Source organism: Python bivittatus, unplaced genomic scaffold, assembly GCF_059951505.1.
Source record: "Python bivittatus isolate LINGU-HERP-01145 unplaced genomic scaffold, Pbiv_v1 ctg000080_np1212, whole genome shotgun sequence".
NCBI classification, from domain to species: domain Eukaryota; kingdom Metazoa; phylum Chordata; class Lepidosauria; order Squamata; family Pythonidae; genus Python; species Python bivittatus.
Window position 1 is genome coordinate 21,770,793 of NW_028277035.1, and position 20,248 is coordinate 21,791,040.

Below are 20,248 nucleotides of genomic sequence, written 5' to 3' on the forward strand. Positions count from 1 at the left end.
AAAGAAACAAAAATGACTGTGGATTACAGAGGAACCTAGACCAATTATGAATGGACCTATAATAATAAGGGAAGTTTCTGAAGCCATAAAAAAGATTAAACTAGGAAAGGTGCCTGGACCAGATGGATTATCAGGTTCTTATTATAAAAGTTTTGAGGATGAACTTTTACAACTTTTAAAAAACACAATGAACTCTATCCTACAGTGAGGAAAGATGCCAGAGACTTAGAAAGAGGCCAATATAGCATTAATACCCAAAGAGGGACAAGATTTGACTTTAACAAGAAACTATAGGCTGACATCATTATTGAATAATGACTACAAGTTGTTCACAACGATTCTAGCTGATAGACTGAAAATAATTTTGCAAAAATTTATTCATGAGGATCAATGTGGGATTTTACCTAAAAGACAGTTGAAGGACAATGTTAGAAATGTGTTGGACATTTTGGAATATTTGGAGCAGCATAGAGCCAGTTTGGAGTAGTGACTAAGGCACCAGGCTGGAAACCAAGAGACCGTGAGTTCTAGTCCTGCCTAGGCGCAAAGCCAGCTGGGTGATCTTGGGCCAGTCACTCTCTCTCAGCCCTTGGAAGGAGGCAATGGCAAACCACTTCTGAAAAACGTTGCCAAGAAAACTGCAGGGACTTGCCCAGGGCAGTCTCTGAGAATTGGACACGATTGAACAGATTAAAAAGAAAAAAGAAAAACAAGCTGCATTGATCTTAGGTGCAGAGAAGGCCTTTGACAACTTGAACTGGGCTTTCTTGTTCAAGGTTTTGGAAGAGATGAATTTTGGAGAGAACTTTATAAAATGGTTAAGACTGATCTACACTTCACAGAAAGTACAAATAACTGTTAAGGGAGATCTAACAAAACCCTGTGAGAGACAAAAAGGAACAAGACAGGGATGCCCACTGTCTCCTCTCTTGTTTATTTTGGTTCTTGACATGCTGAATATAAGATGAGATGATTGTGGGAGTAAAGATTAAAAAAGAAACTTTTGCAGATGACTTGGTGTTGGTTCTGGAAAATCCATTAAAGGAAATTGAAATATTAATTGGCAAATTAAAAGAATTTGGTGCATTACCAAGCTTCAAGATTAATAAATAAAAGATGGTGGGGTTTTTTTTCTTCCTAGTGTTTTCCCGCAGATAAGTAAGAATAGGGGGGAAAAGGGTCCACTTTTTTTTTCCAGATCAAATTGATGTTGATCCATTGGAATTTACTGACCAGCTTGTCACCCAATGGATCAACATCAATTTGATGTCATGGGCTGAGAGAGAGTGACTAGCCCAAAGTCACCCAGCTGGCTTTCATGCCTAAGGCAGAACTAGAACTCATGGTCTCCCAGTTTCTAGTCTGGTGCCTTGATCAGTAGACCAAACTGGCTCTCTAGCAGAAGACAAAGATGTTAATAAAAAATGTGAAAATAGAAGATCAAACAGAACTGATGAATAAAACAGTTTTAAGATTAAGAAGAAGGTAAAATATCTGGGTATCACAATGACAAATATGAATTGCATGTTATTTCAAAATAACTATGTCAAGACATGGGATGAAGTTAAAAAAGATATGTTAAGGTAGGAGAAGTTACAATTGTCATTGCTGGGAAGATTTCTGTGATAAAAATGAATGTCTTGCCTAGAATGATGTTTTTGTTTTAGACAATACCTGTTCTGACAACTGATGCACCATTTACACAGTGGCAGAAGGATATATCTAAATTTGTGTGGCAGGGGGGGAAAACCACATTAAATATAAGGTGTTACAAGATGCATAGAAAAGAGAAGGACTTGGTTTACCTGATTTGAAATTGTCTTTTCCAGCTTCCTGTTTGGTTTGGATGAAAGACTGGGTATTGCTTAGAAATAGAAGGCTTTTGGAGTTAGAAGGACATGACCTGAGATTTGGGTGGCATGGATATTTGTGGTATGATAAAGTCAAGGTTAATGTGGATTTTAAAAATCATTATGTTAGACATGTCATATTGAGAATATGGAATAGATACAAACCCAGGTTGTGCCCAAAAACACCTTTGTGGATTTCAACACAAGAAGCATTTTATAGATGAGAATTTTTTTTTTTTTTATCTGCGCTCAGTCGTTACCGACTCTGCAGTGACTGCTTGGACGAGTCCTTGCAGTTTTCAAGGCAATTGTTTCGGAAGTGGTTTGCCAGAGCCCCCTTCCTAGAGCAGAGCCCAGCTGGCGAGCGCAGGAGGCGGGGTTTCCGTTGCTTCGCGCCCTTTTCGGGCGCGCGCGGTTTTTCGTGCTTACCAGCAACTGCTCCCAACTCCTTTTTTTGCAAGGCGCCGCCAGCATTTTTCCTCCCACCGGAGTGAGAGTCCCCATTTATCTACTCACGTAAGTTTTCGAACTGTTGGGTTGACAGGAACTGGGGAGGAAACAGGAGCTCACTCTGCTACGCGAAGACTGGACTCGAACCGCTGAAGCGTCGACCATTTCTGGCCAGCAACTTCCAGCGTCATTAAGCCGCTGCGCCACCGCGTCCCCTTAGAGAAATAATAGGCAAACACAAATGGTTAACTTGTCACAAGATACTAGAATTTTGTCAAGGGGAATGTAAAATAAAATCAAGGGAAGAACTGGTGGCAGAGGGATATAGTTGTCAGTGGTTCTCTTATTTACAATTATTAGAAAGATTTAAAATAGATAAAAGAATTTATGGTTTTGAATATTGTAAGACTGAGTTTGAAATAGAATTGTGTACAAATGATGGACATGTAATTGCTAAAATGTATAAACTTTTATTGACATTGCAACTGAAGAACAAGTGAAAGAATATATGATAAAGTGGGCTAAAAATTTTGGTTATAGTATACAGATGGAACAAGGGGAAAATATGTGGTTGAAAGGACTGAAATCTACACTATGTTATAATCTTAAAGAGATTTTTTTAATAAATTGATGTACTGTTGGTATATGTCACCAGATAAATTGTCTAGAATATATAAAGGCACTTCAAATTTATGTTGGAAATGTGAACAACAAGAAGGGACATTTTACTATGTTTGGTGGACGTGTAAGAAAGCTAGAAAATTCTGGATTCAAATACATACACCAATTCAGAAGATTTTAAAGATTAATATGCAACTGAGACCAGAGGTTTTTCTTTTGGGATTGATGGACAAACAGTTGGAAAAAAGTTATGGAACTTTGTTTTTGTACATGATAATTGCAGCGAGATTATAGTATGCACAAAGGTGGAAAGATTTGGCATTACCTACAATGGAGGAGTGGTTGGTGAAGATGATGGAACTTGCTGAGAAGTTCAATGGTAGTTTGAAGATAAAGCAAAGCAGATAATCTCTTCAGTGCAACTACAAGTGGGCCAGAAGGGTTTTCTGCTTGCACAGCAAGATCTTTGAGCTGAAGTCTCCATTTTAATGTTACTCAAAGAAAAAAAAGTTACACAATGGGGTATATCCCTCAAAAATACAAAATGTTCTCCTGGCATGGGAACCCAAATAAAACAACACTGGATTGGTATCAGATTACCAGAATATGAAGGCAAAGGAAAATGTGAAAAAAAACCATCCATTTTCACCTTCCCAAATCAAATAATGTAAAAGGCCATGAAGATACAGAATCATCAATGTATGATGAGCAGAGCTCCTGGCGTGCTTCAGCCATTACCCATTTTCTATGTGGAATGTGACCTGTTCATCTACGATGACTCCTGGGTGATTTGTGGAATTATCACCTCTCAGTTTAACCAACTTCACTGGACTGTTAGGAGGTGAGTGAGTGTGCTAAAACTGGGGGAGACCTAAGTTCAAACCTCCAATTATTCAGGAAGTTTAGAATGTGGGGGCTATTACAAAGAAAGCCGAACCCTTAGCCCACATGTCCTGCGCAGCAGGGGGGACGGAATTCTCAGCAGCCTTTCTGTGAATGGGTTATATCCATTGGATGAGCAGGACCATACTTGGCAAAGTGGTTAATTAATGACAATGGAAATAGTAATAGAAAAAGGGATGAAAAGGAGTGGATGCACAACAGGGGACCATGTTTGGTTCCATTTTCACATCCTGGTTGCAGCTTCTAAATCCTTTTGATGAAATAGATGTATGCTTAGCTGTCTTGTCTGGCTGTCTACAAGCATTGGGCTCTTTCCTTTTCATATGTGGAAATGCTTTCTGTAATGAACAAGTTAGCATATCTGAAAATATCCAGAGAGAAAAGGTGCATTATTTTCTTTAATTACACAGAGATTTGTATTATGTTCAGCTGTTACTAAAAAAAAAAAAAGCTCATGTTCATGTTACTGATCATTTGAATAAATCCATATCAAATGAGCAATAAATAAATTATAAAGCAGAATTAGCTTTTCAAACATTTTTAGTGTAAATAAAGGAAGATGGTTTAATCAAACAATGATCTAAGATTTTAATACTCTATCTTTCCTTCACCAGCAGATGTAAGAACAGCAACAGAAATCCCAGAACTTAATTCAGTGGACAGTCCAGCTATTCATGCAGCTGCTTCAGGAGCATAAACAGTACCATTGTTAAAATTAGCAACTTAGTGTGCAGATAGTAAAATTGTGTAAACAGCAAGTTAATTAGGCAACAAGGAAGAAGGAAAAGAGTGTCTCTTATTTTCCACGCTTTAACTTCAAGTGGTATTTTCACATGTGACACTAAGCATGTATTCCATTCTTCTATATGTCAGTTGTAAATGTGATTGATGTAATATAGATGGTGGATTTTAAACAGATGCACATTCTAGCCAGAATGGGATTTTTATCCAGTTTAAGTCTTTGTCAATAAATAATAAGGAAATGAAGGAAATATTCTTCAAGCATATCCTCTGATGTTTCCATTGGATTTTAGTGCAATGCAACATCAGACAGAAAGGATGTGAGTCTGTGTGAGTCTGAGCATTCTGCTGGTTTGCGCATAGATGGGTCTATATATACAGTCGGTGAGCTGCCATTTCTGAATATATGGCTGTAGAGTTATGATCACAGGGAAGTTATTGACTTAAGAGGTGTAAACCCATTTCATAAATCATGTGATTGTGGTACATGACATGTGGCTACATGTGCTGACACTCAAACAGAGATAAGACAAGATAGCAAGTGATGTTCTCCTTTCCAGTGTTGTTTTATGGCTTTAAAACCTTTTCTCTATTGCAAAAGGCCCAAGTAAAATGTGGCTAATACAAAGAATACCATAGATTGTGTTAAATCTGCCACAAGGATGCACTGTCCTAAGTATATGTGTGCCACTGCAAATTTTGTTTGCAATTATGGCCCTCTCTGCATTTGATACAGATGGATGATTGGCACTCTCACTTATGCTTTTACTTGCTCTGTTTTATTAATTTAAACAATTTGTAACTTATTCAGTCTTAACGTTCTTCCATACAAGGGTTCCTTGCTTTCATTTATCTTTTACTACAGCCCAATACTGCCTCATTGATTCTGCATAAACTTGAACTCTGTTTTGCTCCAACCCTAACTGTGGGCTTATACTCACATCCTCCTCTTAACTGTGACATGAATACACCCCAGTAATTGGTTTTATACAACTTCGCTTCATCTCATCCTCAGTCCACAGTGGAGACAGCTTAAAGTTATCTTTAGCTGTTCTAATGTTAAAGTACAAGTATTTTCTCTCTTCTTCTCACACAGTTTTGACTGTGGACCTGATCCAGCATGCTTCCATTGACAATGTGATTGATAACACAGTAGGGGTTGGAATCTGCTCAGTCCCTTTGGCTGCTTGAGGCTATTGCAGGCAGGTTCCTTCTACTCCAGTAGTAGGTCACTGTCTTCTCTGGCCATTTTGGCTTCAGGTGCAGAAAAAACTCAACAACTAGCCTCCATTGAAGCCCCTGTCTGAGTAGTACCTGACCAGCACTTTCCAAAATACTAGTCAGGTCTTACTCAGTCCCCTTATATACATAAGTTTACTATCTTTTAGAAAGAGCACTAGGTCTGTTTTTTAAAGAAACTAGACCTGGGTTTAAACAACATATTTTGGCCATTTCTCCCTTTCTAGCTTCTCCTGAGATCTGGGCACACCACTTCAGGAGACAGAACAAACCTGGGAAAATCATGATGCAGCTCTGTGGGAGCTCTTTTGGGGACCATTTTTGTAGGGGAGGAGAAACCTTGTCCAGGTTAGTTGGAGAGAGGGGGATTAGAAGCAGTGCCCTGCTTGCCCTATTGTGTGTTGAACCCCGGTGTGGAAATCCAAGCAATCACCAACATACTGAGTCACTGAGAAGGAGGGAGGCATTGTCATGGGACTTTGTTTTTATATATACAACTGCAGTGAGACTATTATATGCTGAAAAGTGGAAAGGTTCAACACCACCTACAGCGGAGGATTGGTTGGTGAAGATGATGGAACTTGCGGAGATGGCTAGATGAACCTATTTGATCAGAGAAAAAACAATATTTACATTCATGGTTGACTGGAAACCTCTTATAGACTTTTAGCATGAAATGGGAAAAATGCATTTATGATTTGTGGTTTTGATGATTTGAAAAAAAATGCATATTAGAAAAAAGGGAGCTTTTCTTGTAATCACAGTGTAAGATAATTTTGCAAGTGTACTTATATTTGCTGCAAAGGCAATCAGAAGCTTCTTTCTATTTTATCTTTTTTACACTTTTTTTTCTGCACTTTTGCATTTTCTCTCTCTTTTTTCCTTTCTTCTTTACTGTTTCTACTTTTTATTAGTTTGTGTTAGTTTTTACGTGCTTTGTAAAACTTTTAGGAAAAAAAATATTTAAAAAAAGAGGCAGGGAAGCATTGCTTAGGATGTGCCGGCTTCTTTTTCTTGCAAGCCACTCCTCCACCTTGCCTTCCTCCTGTTTGAATTTTTGCAGAGTGCCTGATGCACAAAATCCCCTTGAAGCCCTTTCTGGAAGTGGCCCTTTGTTTGATGGGCTCATGCCAGAATGCCTCTCTGTTCCTGTGACTTTTTCTCATCATACCTGCTCTTTAGTTTTTGTGTTCTCCTCGTGAGTTTCTTGCACGCACAATCTTTCCAGCTAGCCTTCCCTGCTTCCACTGCTTGCAGTCCTTTCCTGAGCAGCATGCCCACCACAGTTTCCATAGATGACACCCCAATAAATGTTTCCATCTCTTCTTTCAAAACAGCACTAGACTTTTGTTCAGAAATAGCCTAACAGGTTGCCTGTGTGGGGCACCTCCGTGTCTGTAACTTCTTATGCAGGTAGCTTGCTAGGTGGGTAAGCACATGGTTCAAAGAGCCCACCCACACTCCCCCAGCCTATTAACCAGATATTGCTCTTTTTCTTGCCTTCTTTTAAAACAAAGAGGGAAATGTGTAACCCAAGCCTCTTTCATGTTGTCCTCCTCAAATTCTCCTGTTAAGATCGGGTGGGATATCCCTCAATTCTGGAGATGTGATTTTCCATCAGCGTTAGGCAGGGCAGGAAAGGATATGTATGTTAACAGTTAACTAACTTATCAATATTAAGAATAATTCCCCAAACTTTCCAAAACAAAGCTCCAACCCCACCCACTCCTAGAATGCAAACACGTCACTGCGCCACTGCTGTGCCCGTGCTTCGCTCCCTAAAATCGATTAATTGATTAAAACTTTCAGTTGCCAGCCACAAAAAGATAAACTGTCCCTGATTTAAAGTAGGGTGGTTTATTTATTTGTTTGTTGTTTTTACTGGTTTTAAAATAACAACAGAAAAAGAAAAGAAACAAAACACAAAGTTAATTATAATGCAAACACATTCTAAAAGAAAAGTAGGATGGTTTTAAAAAACTTCGGCTCTCAGCTGCTTCCACTAGACAATCAGCAGCTCTCCAGACTATTCTCTCTTCTTTCTTCAGGTGGAGGTGATCATACAGGAATACTTGCCCTTCTTAGGATAAATGGAATCTTAGGCCTGTAGGAAGAAATGCAAAAAAAGTGATTAAAGGCTCAGCTTGCACAAGGAAGGATGATCCCCTTTTCATTCCCATGAGGTTCATCTCTCCCTGGTGTCAATACAATCTCTGGCACCCTGAGGCAAAAGGTGCCTTATTGAATCAAGCCACCAAAAGTCTTTTTCTAATAGTGCATCAAGCTGTTTTTAAATCTTTTTTTATATATATATATATATCGCACTTCCCACATCAAGCTTTCAAGACTCCACAATAAGTCTATATCTGGGCAACAGCTAAAGGGAAGGGAACTAATGAATTGGCATCAATCAGAGCTTCCAGCTGCAGTATCTAAGTTGCCACAGAAATTATTCACTTCTTGTCAGAGGCTGAGAAATAATTTCCCATTAATAGCCAAACTTAGCTACCAAATCCAAATGACTTCTGTGAAATAAGGCCACGCAGCAGCTGATCAATTTTGGACTTAGGGCACAAAGAAATTACATATTCAAACCAAGCCCGCATAACCATTTGGTAGGTTTTTTCCCTCAGGGTAGCCTGGAAGCCACAATTCAAAACCAGTGGTGCAGCTGCCAGCCTTACGTGATGGTTGCAAGTAAGATTATGGCAGAGGACCTACTGTGCTGCTTCTCCGTCCCATGCATGCACCCAAGCATGTGCGCAGACAGAAAGTGAGACAAGCACTGACTGTCCTTCCAATGTGTAGAAGGGACAGGAGCTGGCTAGCGGAAGCCTCTGAATCCTAAGCCAAAGTCTCCCTGCAAGCAGGAAGTCCTGACTCGCTTTTAGGAAGCTTTTGCCGGACTACACATAAGGGAAAAAAATAATAAACTTCTATAATTAAACCTGACAAGGAGCTTGCTATAAGCTTGCTTAAATGAGCTCCTATGCCAGTCTCGGCCTTTAAACTGAGACTAGGATCTGAGGAGTGTTGTTATTCGGTATGGTGACATCGTGTATGCTCTTCACCCTGGCTCTTATGTCTGATCAAAGAAACTTAAACAACCAATACATTAGTTGTGGCAAGACAGTATCTCACATCTGCCTTCAGCAAATGAGTTGCATAGTTCACCATCCTCTGTTAGAGTCTGGCCTATTTTCATGCCTGCCATCCTGGCCCAACACTGAACTGTCAGCAGAGAAGCACAAGCCAGTTGGGCCACTGGCTTTCTGAGAAACTGGTCCAGGCCAAGTGCTCAAGGTCAGATCCTGATCTGCATTATGCCAATACAAATTTGCAGTCAGCAAATTTCCACTGCAGGGGTTGGGGCAAAAGAGGAGGGAATGCATGGAGAAACAAGCCTTTGGTCCTGTTTTGTCTGATGGAGGCAGATAAACAAGAAAAGTGAACACATAGGTCATTATCTGTTTGTACTTTTCTGTAAGGACTCTGGAAACACAAAAACGCTTTCAAGTTGGCAGGCAAAAGCATGCAGGAGAAGCGGAGGCAGCAGCAGCAGCGAGAGAACGGTCAGCATTTTCCAAGCAGGAACAGACAGCTGCTGCGAAGAGCCGAAGGATGAGCACTCTGTGAAGCCTTGTGACAGCAGAAATTGAGGTAAAAAATGAGCTTGCTAGCCTCAGTTTGATTCCCGTTTGCTACTAGAAGGAAGGAAGGAAGGAAGGAAGGAAGGAAGGAAGGAAGGAAGGAAGGAAGGAAGGAAGGAAGGAAGGAAGGAAGGTAGAAAGAAAGAACGAAAGAAAGAAAGAAAGAAAGAAAGAAAAAGAAAGAAAGAAAGAAAGAAAGAAAGAAAGAAAGAAAGAAAGAAAGAAAGAAAGAAAGAAAGAAAGAAAGAAAGAAACCACAGCACAGATTGTTACCATTTAGTCACAGGAAGCCAGGACAGTTGGGAGCAGATGATTAGGACATACATATGAGGAAATGTATTCACTGAGTGTCTTGGAGGGAAAAACACTGTAATTCATGGTGCAAACTGGGGGGACGTTTTATCGGAAGGTGAGCAAAGGGAATGTCCGTTTTAGTTTTTTTACTTTCTGACTTTAGTATGATGGGCTAGATTGTTTTTTTAATTGTCTTTTTTTTTAAGTTTCATCACAGGATCTGAATGTCAAAGGGTTAATTAATTGCTTACACAAATACTTATTAAAGATGAAAGATAAAGCCTCATCTGAAGCCATGGGCCTGATGTGGCCACTTTCATCAGATACACCTAAGTACGTCTACCAGATCTGGGTAGCAAAAATCTGGACGACCGCTAGATGGCAGCAAAGAGTTTCAGATCTGGTAGCCTTGCATCTAAGAAGAATTAAGACGGAGTGACCAACAACCCAGGTTCTCTCTAGAGATTTTGGATTGTTCACAGCCCATCACAAGTGAACCTCTTCTGTGTGACTTGATACTCTCCTCTCTGATTACTCAGGCATGGCAGAAGAGGGCAAAAAAGAACTAGAAAGCCTGCTTGTGGGAGGGAATGACATTCCAAGCTTCTCTCAGCTGTCAGCAACCAGATTTCAGAGCTGGTCTTAGATGGAAGAGCAGAAATGTTGATTGCCTGCTAAATATGTTTAGATTCTGTGTGGTATTGCTACTGCCAGGAGATATTCCTTGCATTTGCAGAAAGCCCCAACATCTTTTCTAGCTTCTGTCCACCCCATGTAACCATGTCAGCTATTTTTTCTGACCCCAGCTCCCATGTCTCTTGAAGGATCTTTTTGCCCAGAAGAGTTGATGCAACAGATACTTACTTTTGTTTTCTAGGTGCCATAGGAAAGCATCTGTATGTTGATATATGTACAACATATTTGTTTGCATCAGATGATGTAACCCCTTGACTTATCAGCATCAGATGTTGGAATGCAAAGATGGAAAGATGAAGCTTGCTTTGTGATGTCACCACACATACATCATTAAATTGATGGAATCGCAGTTTGCTGCAGATGCATGTGTGCCTAGGTAGTTCAAGTCTGGACTGACCTCACATACTCAAGTTGCCCGTTGGATCTGTCTGTCCCTGAAATGGATTCCCATTCCAATTACTTTTTTGGGATCAATAAGGTCTTCCTGGTTTCTAATGTATCCCTGCAATTTTTAGTGGTTCTTTGCACTTGTCTCCTGTTTGTCCTCTATTCTTTTTGCTTTTTGGTTCTGTAGTGGTAGAACACCTACTTTGCATGAAGTTGCAGAATGGCTGTAATTCTGATAAACAGAATAAATTGCCCTAGATGGCTTGATCTGGTTCCTTCATATCTTCACAGATAAGTGGAATGTAAGAAGAGAAACTTGATCCCACCCCACCTCCCATTCCAGGAATGCATGTAGCTTCTTTCAGTGATTTAGGGAGGTGGGTTTTGGACAATTCTTTCAGTAGACTGAAGCCATTTGGCTCCCATGCTGATACTGGCTAGAAATGAAGTTGGCTTAAGAAATTGCTATCCAGATTTCAAGCTTTAGCAATGACGCTGCTCAGGTGCTCTCACCTCAGCCTTTGCTGTCAATCCATAGAAATGTCTTTGGGAGCCTTGTTAGGAGAGCTACCACAAGCCAAGCTGATACTGGATTCTACTGGAAGGCACATTCATGCTGGGAGAAAAAAAGTGGAACTATTTTGTTCTGTCTCTTCTTTGTGATTGTGAGGAAGAGGTTGAGTTTTGCTTGCCTTCTTGCTGTACTCAACTGCATAAACACATTCTCACCCTCACACAAGCACACACCCCCACCCTTATGTACAGAGAGAATCCTTTCCACCCCTACCCTTTTTTCTTGCAGGCTTTCCTGCCCCTCCCCCCCCAAACTAGCCACCCATCCTCCTGTCTCTTTATTGTTTCCATGCTTTTAGGTTACTTCCAGGCAATCAATTTTAAAAGTAAAGAGAGGGGAGGAGAGGATAGGAAAGGAAAGGAAAGGAAAGGAAAGGAAAGGAAAGGAAAGGAAAGGAAAGGAAAGGAAAGGAAAGGAAAGGAAAGGAAAGATAAGATCTACTGTTTCACTGGCTCATCAGTTGGCTGGTTAAAAACAACAACAAAAATAAAAGTCCATTATTTCCTTGGTTGACCAGTTGCTTGGGGCAAGGTAGAGGATGACATTGTACAGTATGTTCCTGTCTTCAGAATTGCTAAGTAGAATGTCCTTATACTGGGGCAAGCATTTTGCCTCACCTTTAAAACCAACCAATGCATCCATGAAATGTTATGTACAGAAGTTATTTACTATTTTCTGTACTTGATTGCATGAAAACATCTGATTAAAAAAAGAAAAACAAATATCTGAGACAACCTAAGAAGTAAATGGTCAAGAGGAACTTGGAAGCTGATGAGAGCATGGGTACTCCTGCTGTTTTCTTATTTGGGGGAACCAATAAGAAGACTCCACAGACCCTCAGATTGGAAATAGCAGTTTGTGGGGGAAATAACAGGACACCAGAATCACTTTATTAGGGCCAGCTACCCTGTTACAAAGAAGTGAGTAAGCCTACAAGCTTGTCAATATTAAGCAAAGGAGGAAGTGGGAGGGATATGGAAAGAGAGAAATGGATGTTGCTAGACATGCCAGAAAACCCCACGTCTGCAATTAAAAATAGCTCTACAATGAAATGGAAGACTTCTGACACAGACTTACTTAGGATGATCATTCTTGATACCCAAAGACCTTAAGTTGTGAGTGGTTCTGCTAGGAACATAGACTTCCACATCCAAATACAGATTTGGGTGCCAAAAGCTTTTCCCCAGCATTCTTTCTATTCCAGTTGTCCCCCTTCCACCAACCCCACTTTATTTATTTATGTTGATTTATACAGCCACCCATCTCACATATGTGATTCTAGGTGGCTTACAATAAAATGGATAAAACAGATAGAATGCACAATATAAAAATAAAAACACACAGCAGCCGAGCATCATAAAAACAGCCATCAACGAAGCCGAGAGATGGGCTCCATCATGCACCTGGGGGCCCAGGCACAAAACCAAATTTTGAGAGCCTTACAAAAGGCCAACAGGATTAACCTAATCTCAGGTGGAATAATATTCCACAGGGCAGGCGCTATGGCAGAAAAGGCTCTCCTTAGCCAATGGGACCCAAAGCATGCCCCTCCTGCCAGATAGGATGGGTAGAAACAACTGGGGAGAGACTTTACCAGGCAGCAGCAAAAAACAAAGAGGAGTACACTCTTGCTATCAAATTTGTCCAATTTAGGAAAGAACGTAGGTATATTGAGGCGAGAAGCTATAGCTGCACCCAGCACCTTGATTGCTCAGTCAAGGAATCTTTCGGGTCCCATGTGAGGGTAGTGTGGAGAGTATCTTGCCCACAGGTGCCACCTACCATGGCAGCAGGACTGCAGCAAAGCTTCACATCCTAGCCCTACATCCAAGACAGGCTTGGATTTGTAAAATAATCTGCCCCCTCCTGTGTATGTATTTGCCTCTCTCTTCCCATGCACATGCACTTTGGAGCTTCTCCTTCGTTTCTGGCTTCTTGGTTCAGTCCCACCTCAGTTTTTGCATCCGTGCATAGGCAAACCTAGCAATGGTGTGCAGGAGAGAAGCAGCATGTGCAGAAACAGGGCAGCTCGTGGAGCAGCAGCCAGAAATGGGAGCTGGCAGGGGAGAAATATTTTTCTTCTCTAGAAGGAAGCTGGTCTAGTTGTGTGATTCAGAGCAGGGGTGATCAGTTAAAGCGAGTAGTGATTCATCAGAGGGAATACCAAAAGTCTGAGTTAATCAATCACAGAACTGTTCAATTCTTGATCTTACATACTGCCATCACAAAGAGCAAAATGATACTGTCAATGTGAATCATATGGATTGCAGAGAGGGCTTTTTTAAAAAAAAAAAAAATCTGAATGCCATGAGAAAAAGAAAGCTAGCTCTGACTTTTTCTTTCTAATCATCCCTTCATTCACACTCCTCCCAGATTGGCTTTGGATCTACCAGTCCCCTGACATCAACTCGTTTTGAGGGCTGAGTCAGTATTTTTCCGGCTTTGTGCCAGTTTATCTGAAACCAAAGCAAAGCTGGACTTTTTATTCCAGCAGGCTTGTTCTGTGGGATATATTCTTGCATCATCATGCCTCCTAACTTGGCACAAGGAAACTTTGCTCAGCTTCCATTATAACACAAGGCATTGCAGCCATCTGATCTTAATCCTTCTAATCAGTTGTTAGTCAGTTTCACAATACAGCTCAAGGAAAAGAAAAAAGAAAAAAGGACAGTCTGCCTTGATTTCCTCCACTTACACAAACAGCATGTATCCAGGTCTTACCTCGCCCTACCACCCAGCTTCTGGACTCAGGTAGCCATTACAGCTCCCTCCACCCCACGGCTCTATGCTGCAACCCAGAACCATGGTCAGAGCTGTTGTAAAAAGCATTTGTCTGCAAAAACACCACCATTCCTCCAGTATCACAGCTACAAAGATTTTTCAATTGAAATATGTAGGAACGACACCTTCAGAATCAAGAGACATAAGCTTGCTTGCTTGCCTGCCTGCCTGCCTGCCTTCCTTCTTTATCAGATTTATCTAGCTGCCCATCTCCATACAAGATTCTGGGCAGCTCACATACAATTAAAAAACAGTATAAAAACAGCAAACCAATACAATACATAAAAACGGTTAAAAAGGCAATATTAAATCCATATAAAATCATAAAACAATGATTAAAGATCAGCTTCAAATTGGTTTGTGAAGGATTGGGAGAAAAAAACAGAGTAAAAGCTATGCCATATGGAAGTGCCTTTATTCCACCTACAGAAGAATTCAGTGCACCTCAAAATATTACCGTTGAAGGACCATAAAAGGACTATTACCAGTGAGCAGCCAAATAATGACAAATAAACCTGGTTCTAAATACTGGGTGATTAAGTATAGCCGGATATTAATAGAGGCTTCCTGATTTTTCTGCCACTCAACCCTTCCATCAAATCTGGAACTTCTTGTGGTAAAGCACTGACTCAGAGGCACAAGGCCCCCAACAGCTGCAGAATGGTAGGCTCATGGTTAGAAGCAAATGACTTTGTATAAAGATTAGACACTTTTAGAGAAAGACACCAAAGTAACTTTTAAAATTTGAACTGTAGATTCATATATCTAGTTTTAGGTTCCTAGGAAAACACATTGATGCTTGAAGGGTTGCTGGGTATTTGCTGCTGCAATAGAACACATCTTTTGCTAAAAAGATCATGAAGTGGAACCACTCAAGGAACTTCCATGACTGATCCATCAATGTCTTCAAAGATATAGTCAAACACCCCTGCAATATCTGGATTTGAAGTCTATCACCATTCAATGATAGCAAAAGTGAAAAGGGACATTGAATTAATTCTGTAATAGCAATATCTCAAACAGCTTTCCCAACTTGACACCCTCCAACTGGGTTGGCTGCTGTAGTCCCTATACATAGAGACGGCACCAAGTTAATCCAGAAGTAGCTAACGCTAATCCAGAAGTTGCCAGGAATCCATTCTCTTAGGCTTCCAGGTGAGTTTATTTCTCCTGTAATAACATTTCTCCTGTAATAACACTAGGTACCTTTTTCAGTCCCAGGGGTCATATTTTATCTACATGGCTCCAACGCCTTAAACTTTTAAACAATGCTATCTTCTTGTATTTCTCCCCGCAGTGTACAGAAGAGAGGTGAAAGAAAGGTGAATAGAAGACCTCCTATGCTTTTAGTAGTTGCTTAGTTAGATACAATTAATCTGCTTGCTTCGAGATGTAGTTTGCTGGCACTAACTTGGAGTGAGGCAGGAACAGTGTCCTGGAGGGAGGGCGTAGAGGCCACAACTGAAAAATACCCTCAGGCTGACATGCCAGCAGGTTCAAACTGGATGGAAAGCTGGCTTATTCTACTTCTTCCCAATTACTGGGAATACCTTTCAGTTCACCTTCACCATTCCTCCTCTTGCTTTCATTTCAGGGGCGTTTGAAGATGGGCAGAGGCTGGGTGACCTGCAGATATGCAGCACATACAGATGTCCAAATGTCTAGTCAAGAAGTACTGTAATACCAACATTCTAGCCATTTAAAGAACATCTGCTTCTGTTGATAGTCTCCTCAAAAGGTTTATGGCAGAGAGAACTTGCAGCTGTCCAAATCTTGTGAATAACAGTCCTTGAAGTTTAGGTTGGGGGATGGCAACAGATTCAGAAAAAGGCATGACCATTTCTGTAACCAAGCTTTTTATTACAAACTTTTCACAAAATAAAAGTTTTAACCTAAACTTGAGGTTCCAGACTTATTTGTTCTTAGACATGTTTTCATACATATGTAATTTCCAGGACTCAGGTTGATTTTCCTTCTTTTTGCTTAACTTCTTAATGACATGTCTTATTTTCTATAGTTCTCTAGTTTCTATCTTAAGGCTCTATCTTATCACTTAAATTGTCTTATCCTAAATCTTATACTTTCAGCGATAGTCTTCCTTTACTCTACTGTTTATCCATCTACTGTTTTATTCTGCTTCATCCTTGCCCACCGAAGCCCCAATTCACTTGTGTGCACTGTCCACTGCAGGGGTCTACTGCTGGGTGGAGCCTTGAGAGAGTTGTGACAGTCCCCCTCCCCCTCTGCCTTGGGTTGCTACTCTCAGCTGTCTTGGAATGACTGCTTGTTAGCCCTTCAAGGCAGTTCAGAAAAGAAGCACAAACTATGAGTACTAACACCATCTTTATTATAAAGTTACATTAACAAAATCTTGCAAGTCTGAAAATATTTCTCCCCTCCTTTCCTTTGACTCTCCAGAAAACTAGGGAGAGTCCCTTCTGAAATGCTTCCCACACCCCTTCTGTTTTGGTGGACTAAGATAGCTTCTGTATGATGGTTGTCTAGTTTGCAGCTCTTCCTCCTGTCTCCCAAGGTCATTCCCATATTCCATTACACTGTCAGAACTCTTAGGCCTTTTGAGCATTGCCACCACTTAGTGTTTCACTGAAGCCTTCCTGGTCTGAGTAGGCTTCAAAGTAATTGCTAGTACTGTAGGCTTATGTCCCTGCCTGCTCTCTGGGTTTCACAGATTTGCCAGCACTCCAGGCCTTTCTAAGGTCTTGGCCTCCTTGACTGAATGGCAACACTCTGGGCCACAATTCTTGAGCATTAGCATTTTGGGCCATTCAGAAAATCTGGGCCAATGTCTTCCAAGGTATTTTGCTTCTGCAATAGTCCTCACCACTCACACTGACTCATTCTGGGCACTACAGTCTTCTACTGCATCCTTCTTCAGATCCCATACACCCATCTGCCTGCTATCTTCCTAGTGCCACTGCAGATTGTGCTGCAGTGAAGACCTCTTTTTAAAGGGAATCACTCATGTGATCTTGAAGGGTGGGGCCCTCAAAGGTAAAGGGGGAAGGAGGGATATGGCTATTTCTACTGCTCTTTCCTTCCACATATCCCTCTTGACATCCCTCACTATTGGCCACATTGGCTGGATCCATTTCTAACCTCTTTATACATTCAATGGCATCATCTGCATCAGAAACTCATGGGGAACAGCCAAACATTTAGATATTTAGATAATAGTGATAGATTTGATCCAGCTAATAGAATCCTGATCTTACCAACAAGATGCAGGAATAAGAGACAATTTGATCCTTGACTGCTGAATTTCATATTGGTAAAATTCCATGGGAGTTGAGCAAGCACGCTGTTTGCAGTCAAAGTGATACTGTTTTAGTCATTAAAAATAAATACGTCACTGCCCAATTTTTCTTATTCTCCTCCAATCCTAAGTACCAAAGAAGAGATACAGTAAGTAGAATCAACAAACAGATTTGGGTTATAAAATCTGTGCATCTGTTCCTCTATACACCACAGTGAGCTACAACATACCCGTCTTGTTGCCTTTTCTAGAGGAAGCAAAAAACACAGATTCCATCCACATTGTTAAAATTAACTCTCAAGGACCTTATTACAATGCTTCTCCTTTTACACAGTTTAAACAAGAGGTCGGTTTGCTTACAATGTAAACAAGCAGAAGAATCATGCTTTTCAGCCCTGTGAGCCTTATTCATAAGCTTTCGTTTACACCCTACTTTGTACACAGACTAGGAGCCAATTCTTCATGTGAATATGGGAAAGCTACAAAAATCACTTCAAAGGTAAACTGCCTTTTAAGAATCATTTCTTAGAATAGACATTAGGGCTGTGCACATTTTGAAAAGGCTTTGGAAGAAGTGCTTTATACCTCCAGTGAGCCCAATTTCTCTCTGCTATTCATTACAGCACACCTGTCTGTTTTCAGGCTTTCTCCTGAAAAGATGTTGCTGCTTTAATGAACCAAAACATTAAAGCAGCAAGTCTTTAATAAAACTTCTAAAGCAGAGATGCTTTTTTCCCAGGTTTCTGTGGAAGCTGGAAAAAAACTTTCAGTGAATAGCAGAGAGATGCTGTACTTGTGCATGATCCAAAACTTCTCCTCCAAATTATTTTTGAAATGGCCACAGCCCTAGTAGATCTTTCCAGAGAGCTAGAATCATGTGGGTATTTGTGTATGCGGTTTTGTGTCTACAGTCACAACAGCGCTAACCAAAATCCAGGGTCAGAATGATAGCTTGACCATAGCCTAGGAAGATCTAAGTTCAAATCCCAACTTGATCATTAAATGGGTATGGGCTACTCACTATTCTCAACTAAATCTACCCCAGAGGGTTGATTTTTTTCCTCTCTGAAGATAAAATGGTAGAAAACAGTGCATCCTATCTTTAACTCCTTAGAAGCAAAGTGAGATATAAAGAAAATTCAAATAGATTGAAGTATAACTCTACTTCAGAGTTTCTCAAGTTTTGGGGGGAGGGATGCTAGTAAACTGTTTAACTTAATGAGGGCTTGTGGCTGCTGGGGACAGTGGCTTTCTTGGCATTGATCCATTTTTGTTATTAATGCTGGTTTACTAAATGCAATGCTGCAGCCAAGGTGGGATCTCATGGCCAAAATCCAGACTCTCCTAGCACAGCCTCCCTACCACCACCACCATCACCAAGAATCACCTAGAAAATGGCTAGTAGGGCACCTCTGTCAACGTTTTACCCAGCATGGGCTTCTTTGGATCCAATGGCAATGGCTTGCTTTCCATATCTTCCTTATCATCATCTTTGGGTATTTTACAGTCAGGTCACTTGGTTGGCCATATGCCTGATCACAGGGACTTATTTGTTATAGGTACTTTTAAAATGATACAGATTTCAAAACAAATGTGCAACTTGATTCCTGTAATGATGATGGTGCCATAATTTCAGTAATTAAAATGCAACACCAAAAAAGACTCAACATATTTTTTTGGTCAGGGATTGGAAAATAGGTCTATGCAGGTGTGGGGGTATAAACATTGCTCTAACATATAAAAAAAAATATAAAGTGACACCATGGGAAAGGACATAAATAATGTTAGTTGCTTTACAATGGAAATAAAAGAGACCACCATAAGACCATGAAGTCTGGGACTTAAATTACCTGATTGTACCAATGCCAACATTATTATTGGTGGTGGTGGTGGTCTCACAGTCAGCCAGACTGGATTTGGCATTTTTATCCACCTATCGAGTCCTTCCCAAGACCTGGGATAGGCAGATGTTGTTTGATGATGTTAAAGGTATCATCGCAGGATGTAAGCTGTTCCAAGTAAAGCTGCCTTTTGCAGTTGACTGATGGTGATTTTGTCAATGCTGATGGTGTTCAAGTGGTGCTCCAGATGTTTTGGGATGGCACTCAAGATGCCTATTGGTTCTATCTTTGCTTTTTTTTTTTTTTTGCCACAGGCATTCTATTTTTATTTGCAGATCTTTGTATTTTGTGATTTTCTCCAGTTCTTTCTCTTCTATTCTGCTGTCCCCAGATATTGCAATGTCCACTATCCAGACTTTTTTGTCTTTCTTATCAACAATTGTTACATCTGGGATGTTGTGTGGCAGGTGCTTCTCTGTTTGAATTGTAAAGTTCCAGAGCACTTTAGCTTCTTCATTTTCTATTACTTTGTCTGTTTTGTGGTCCCACCAGTTCTTGTTTGCAGGCAAATAGTATTTCTTGCAGATATTCCAATGCACCAGTGTTGCTACTTTGTCATGCTGTTGTTTGTAGTCAATCTAAGTGATCTTCTTGCAGCAGCTGACTAGGTGGTCCACTGTTTCTTCAGCTTCTTTGCAGAGGCGGCATTTGCTATTTGTTGCTGTCTTCTCAATTCTGGCTTTGCGTGCATTTGTTCTTAAGACTTGATCTCATGCAGGCAGAAGTAGCCCCTCTGTCTCTTTCTTCAGCTTTCCTGCTCTTAGCCATTGCCAGCTCTTGTTATTATCTGCTTTGCCTGCTAGTTTGTGTGTGTGTGTGTACTGGCCATGTAATATTTTGCCTTGCCATGTCTCTTTTCTGTTCTTCATTTGGTCTTTCTTATAGGC

General features: G+C 40.6%; 1 protein-coding gene across 1 annotated transcript in view; it reads right to left on the bottom strand.

Moving 5' to 3' along the window:
- Positions 1–7,676: 7,676 nt before the first annotated feature.
- The window catches only part of ARHGEF37 (Rho guanine nucleotide exchange factor 37), a 111,655-nt gene continuing 99,083 nt past the window's right edge, over positions 7,677–20,248 (bottom strand). Inside the window, exon 13 of the mRNA XM_088133651.1 lies at positions 7,677–7,908. Within this exon, the coding sequence (XP_087989777.1) occupies positions 7,903–7,908 (6 nt within the window). The 3' untranslated portion in view covers positions 7,677–7,902. The remainder of the gene's footprint in view (positions 7,909–20,248) is intronic.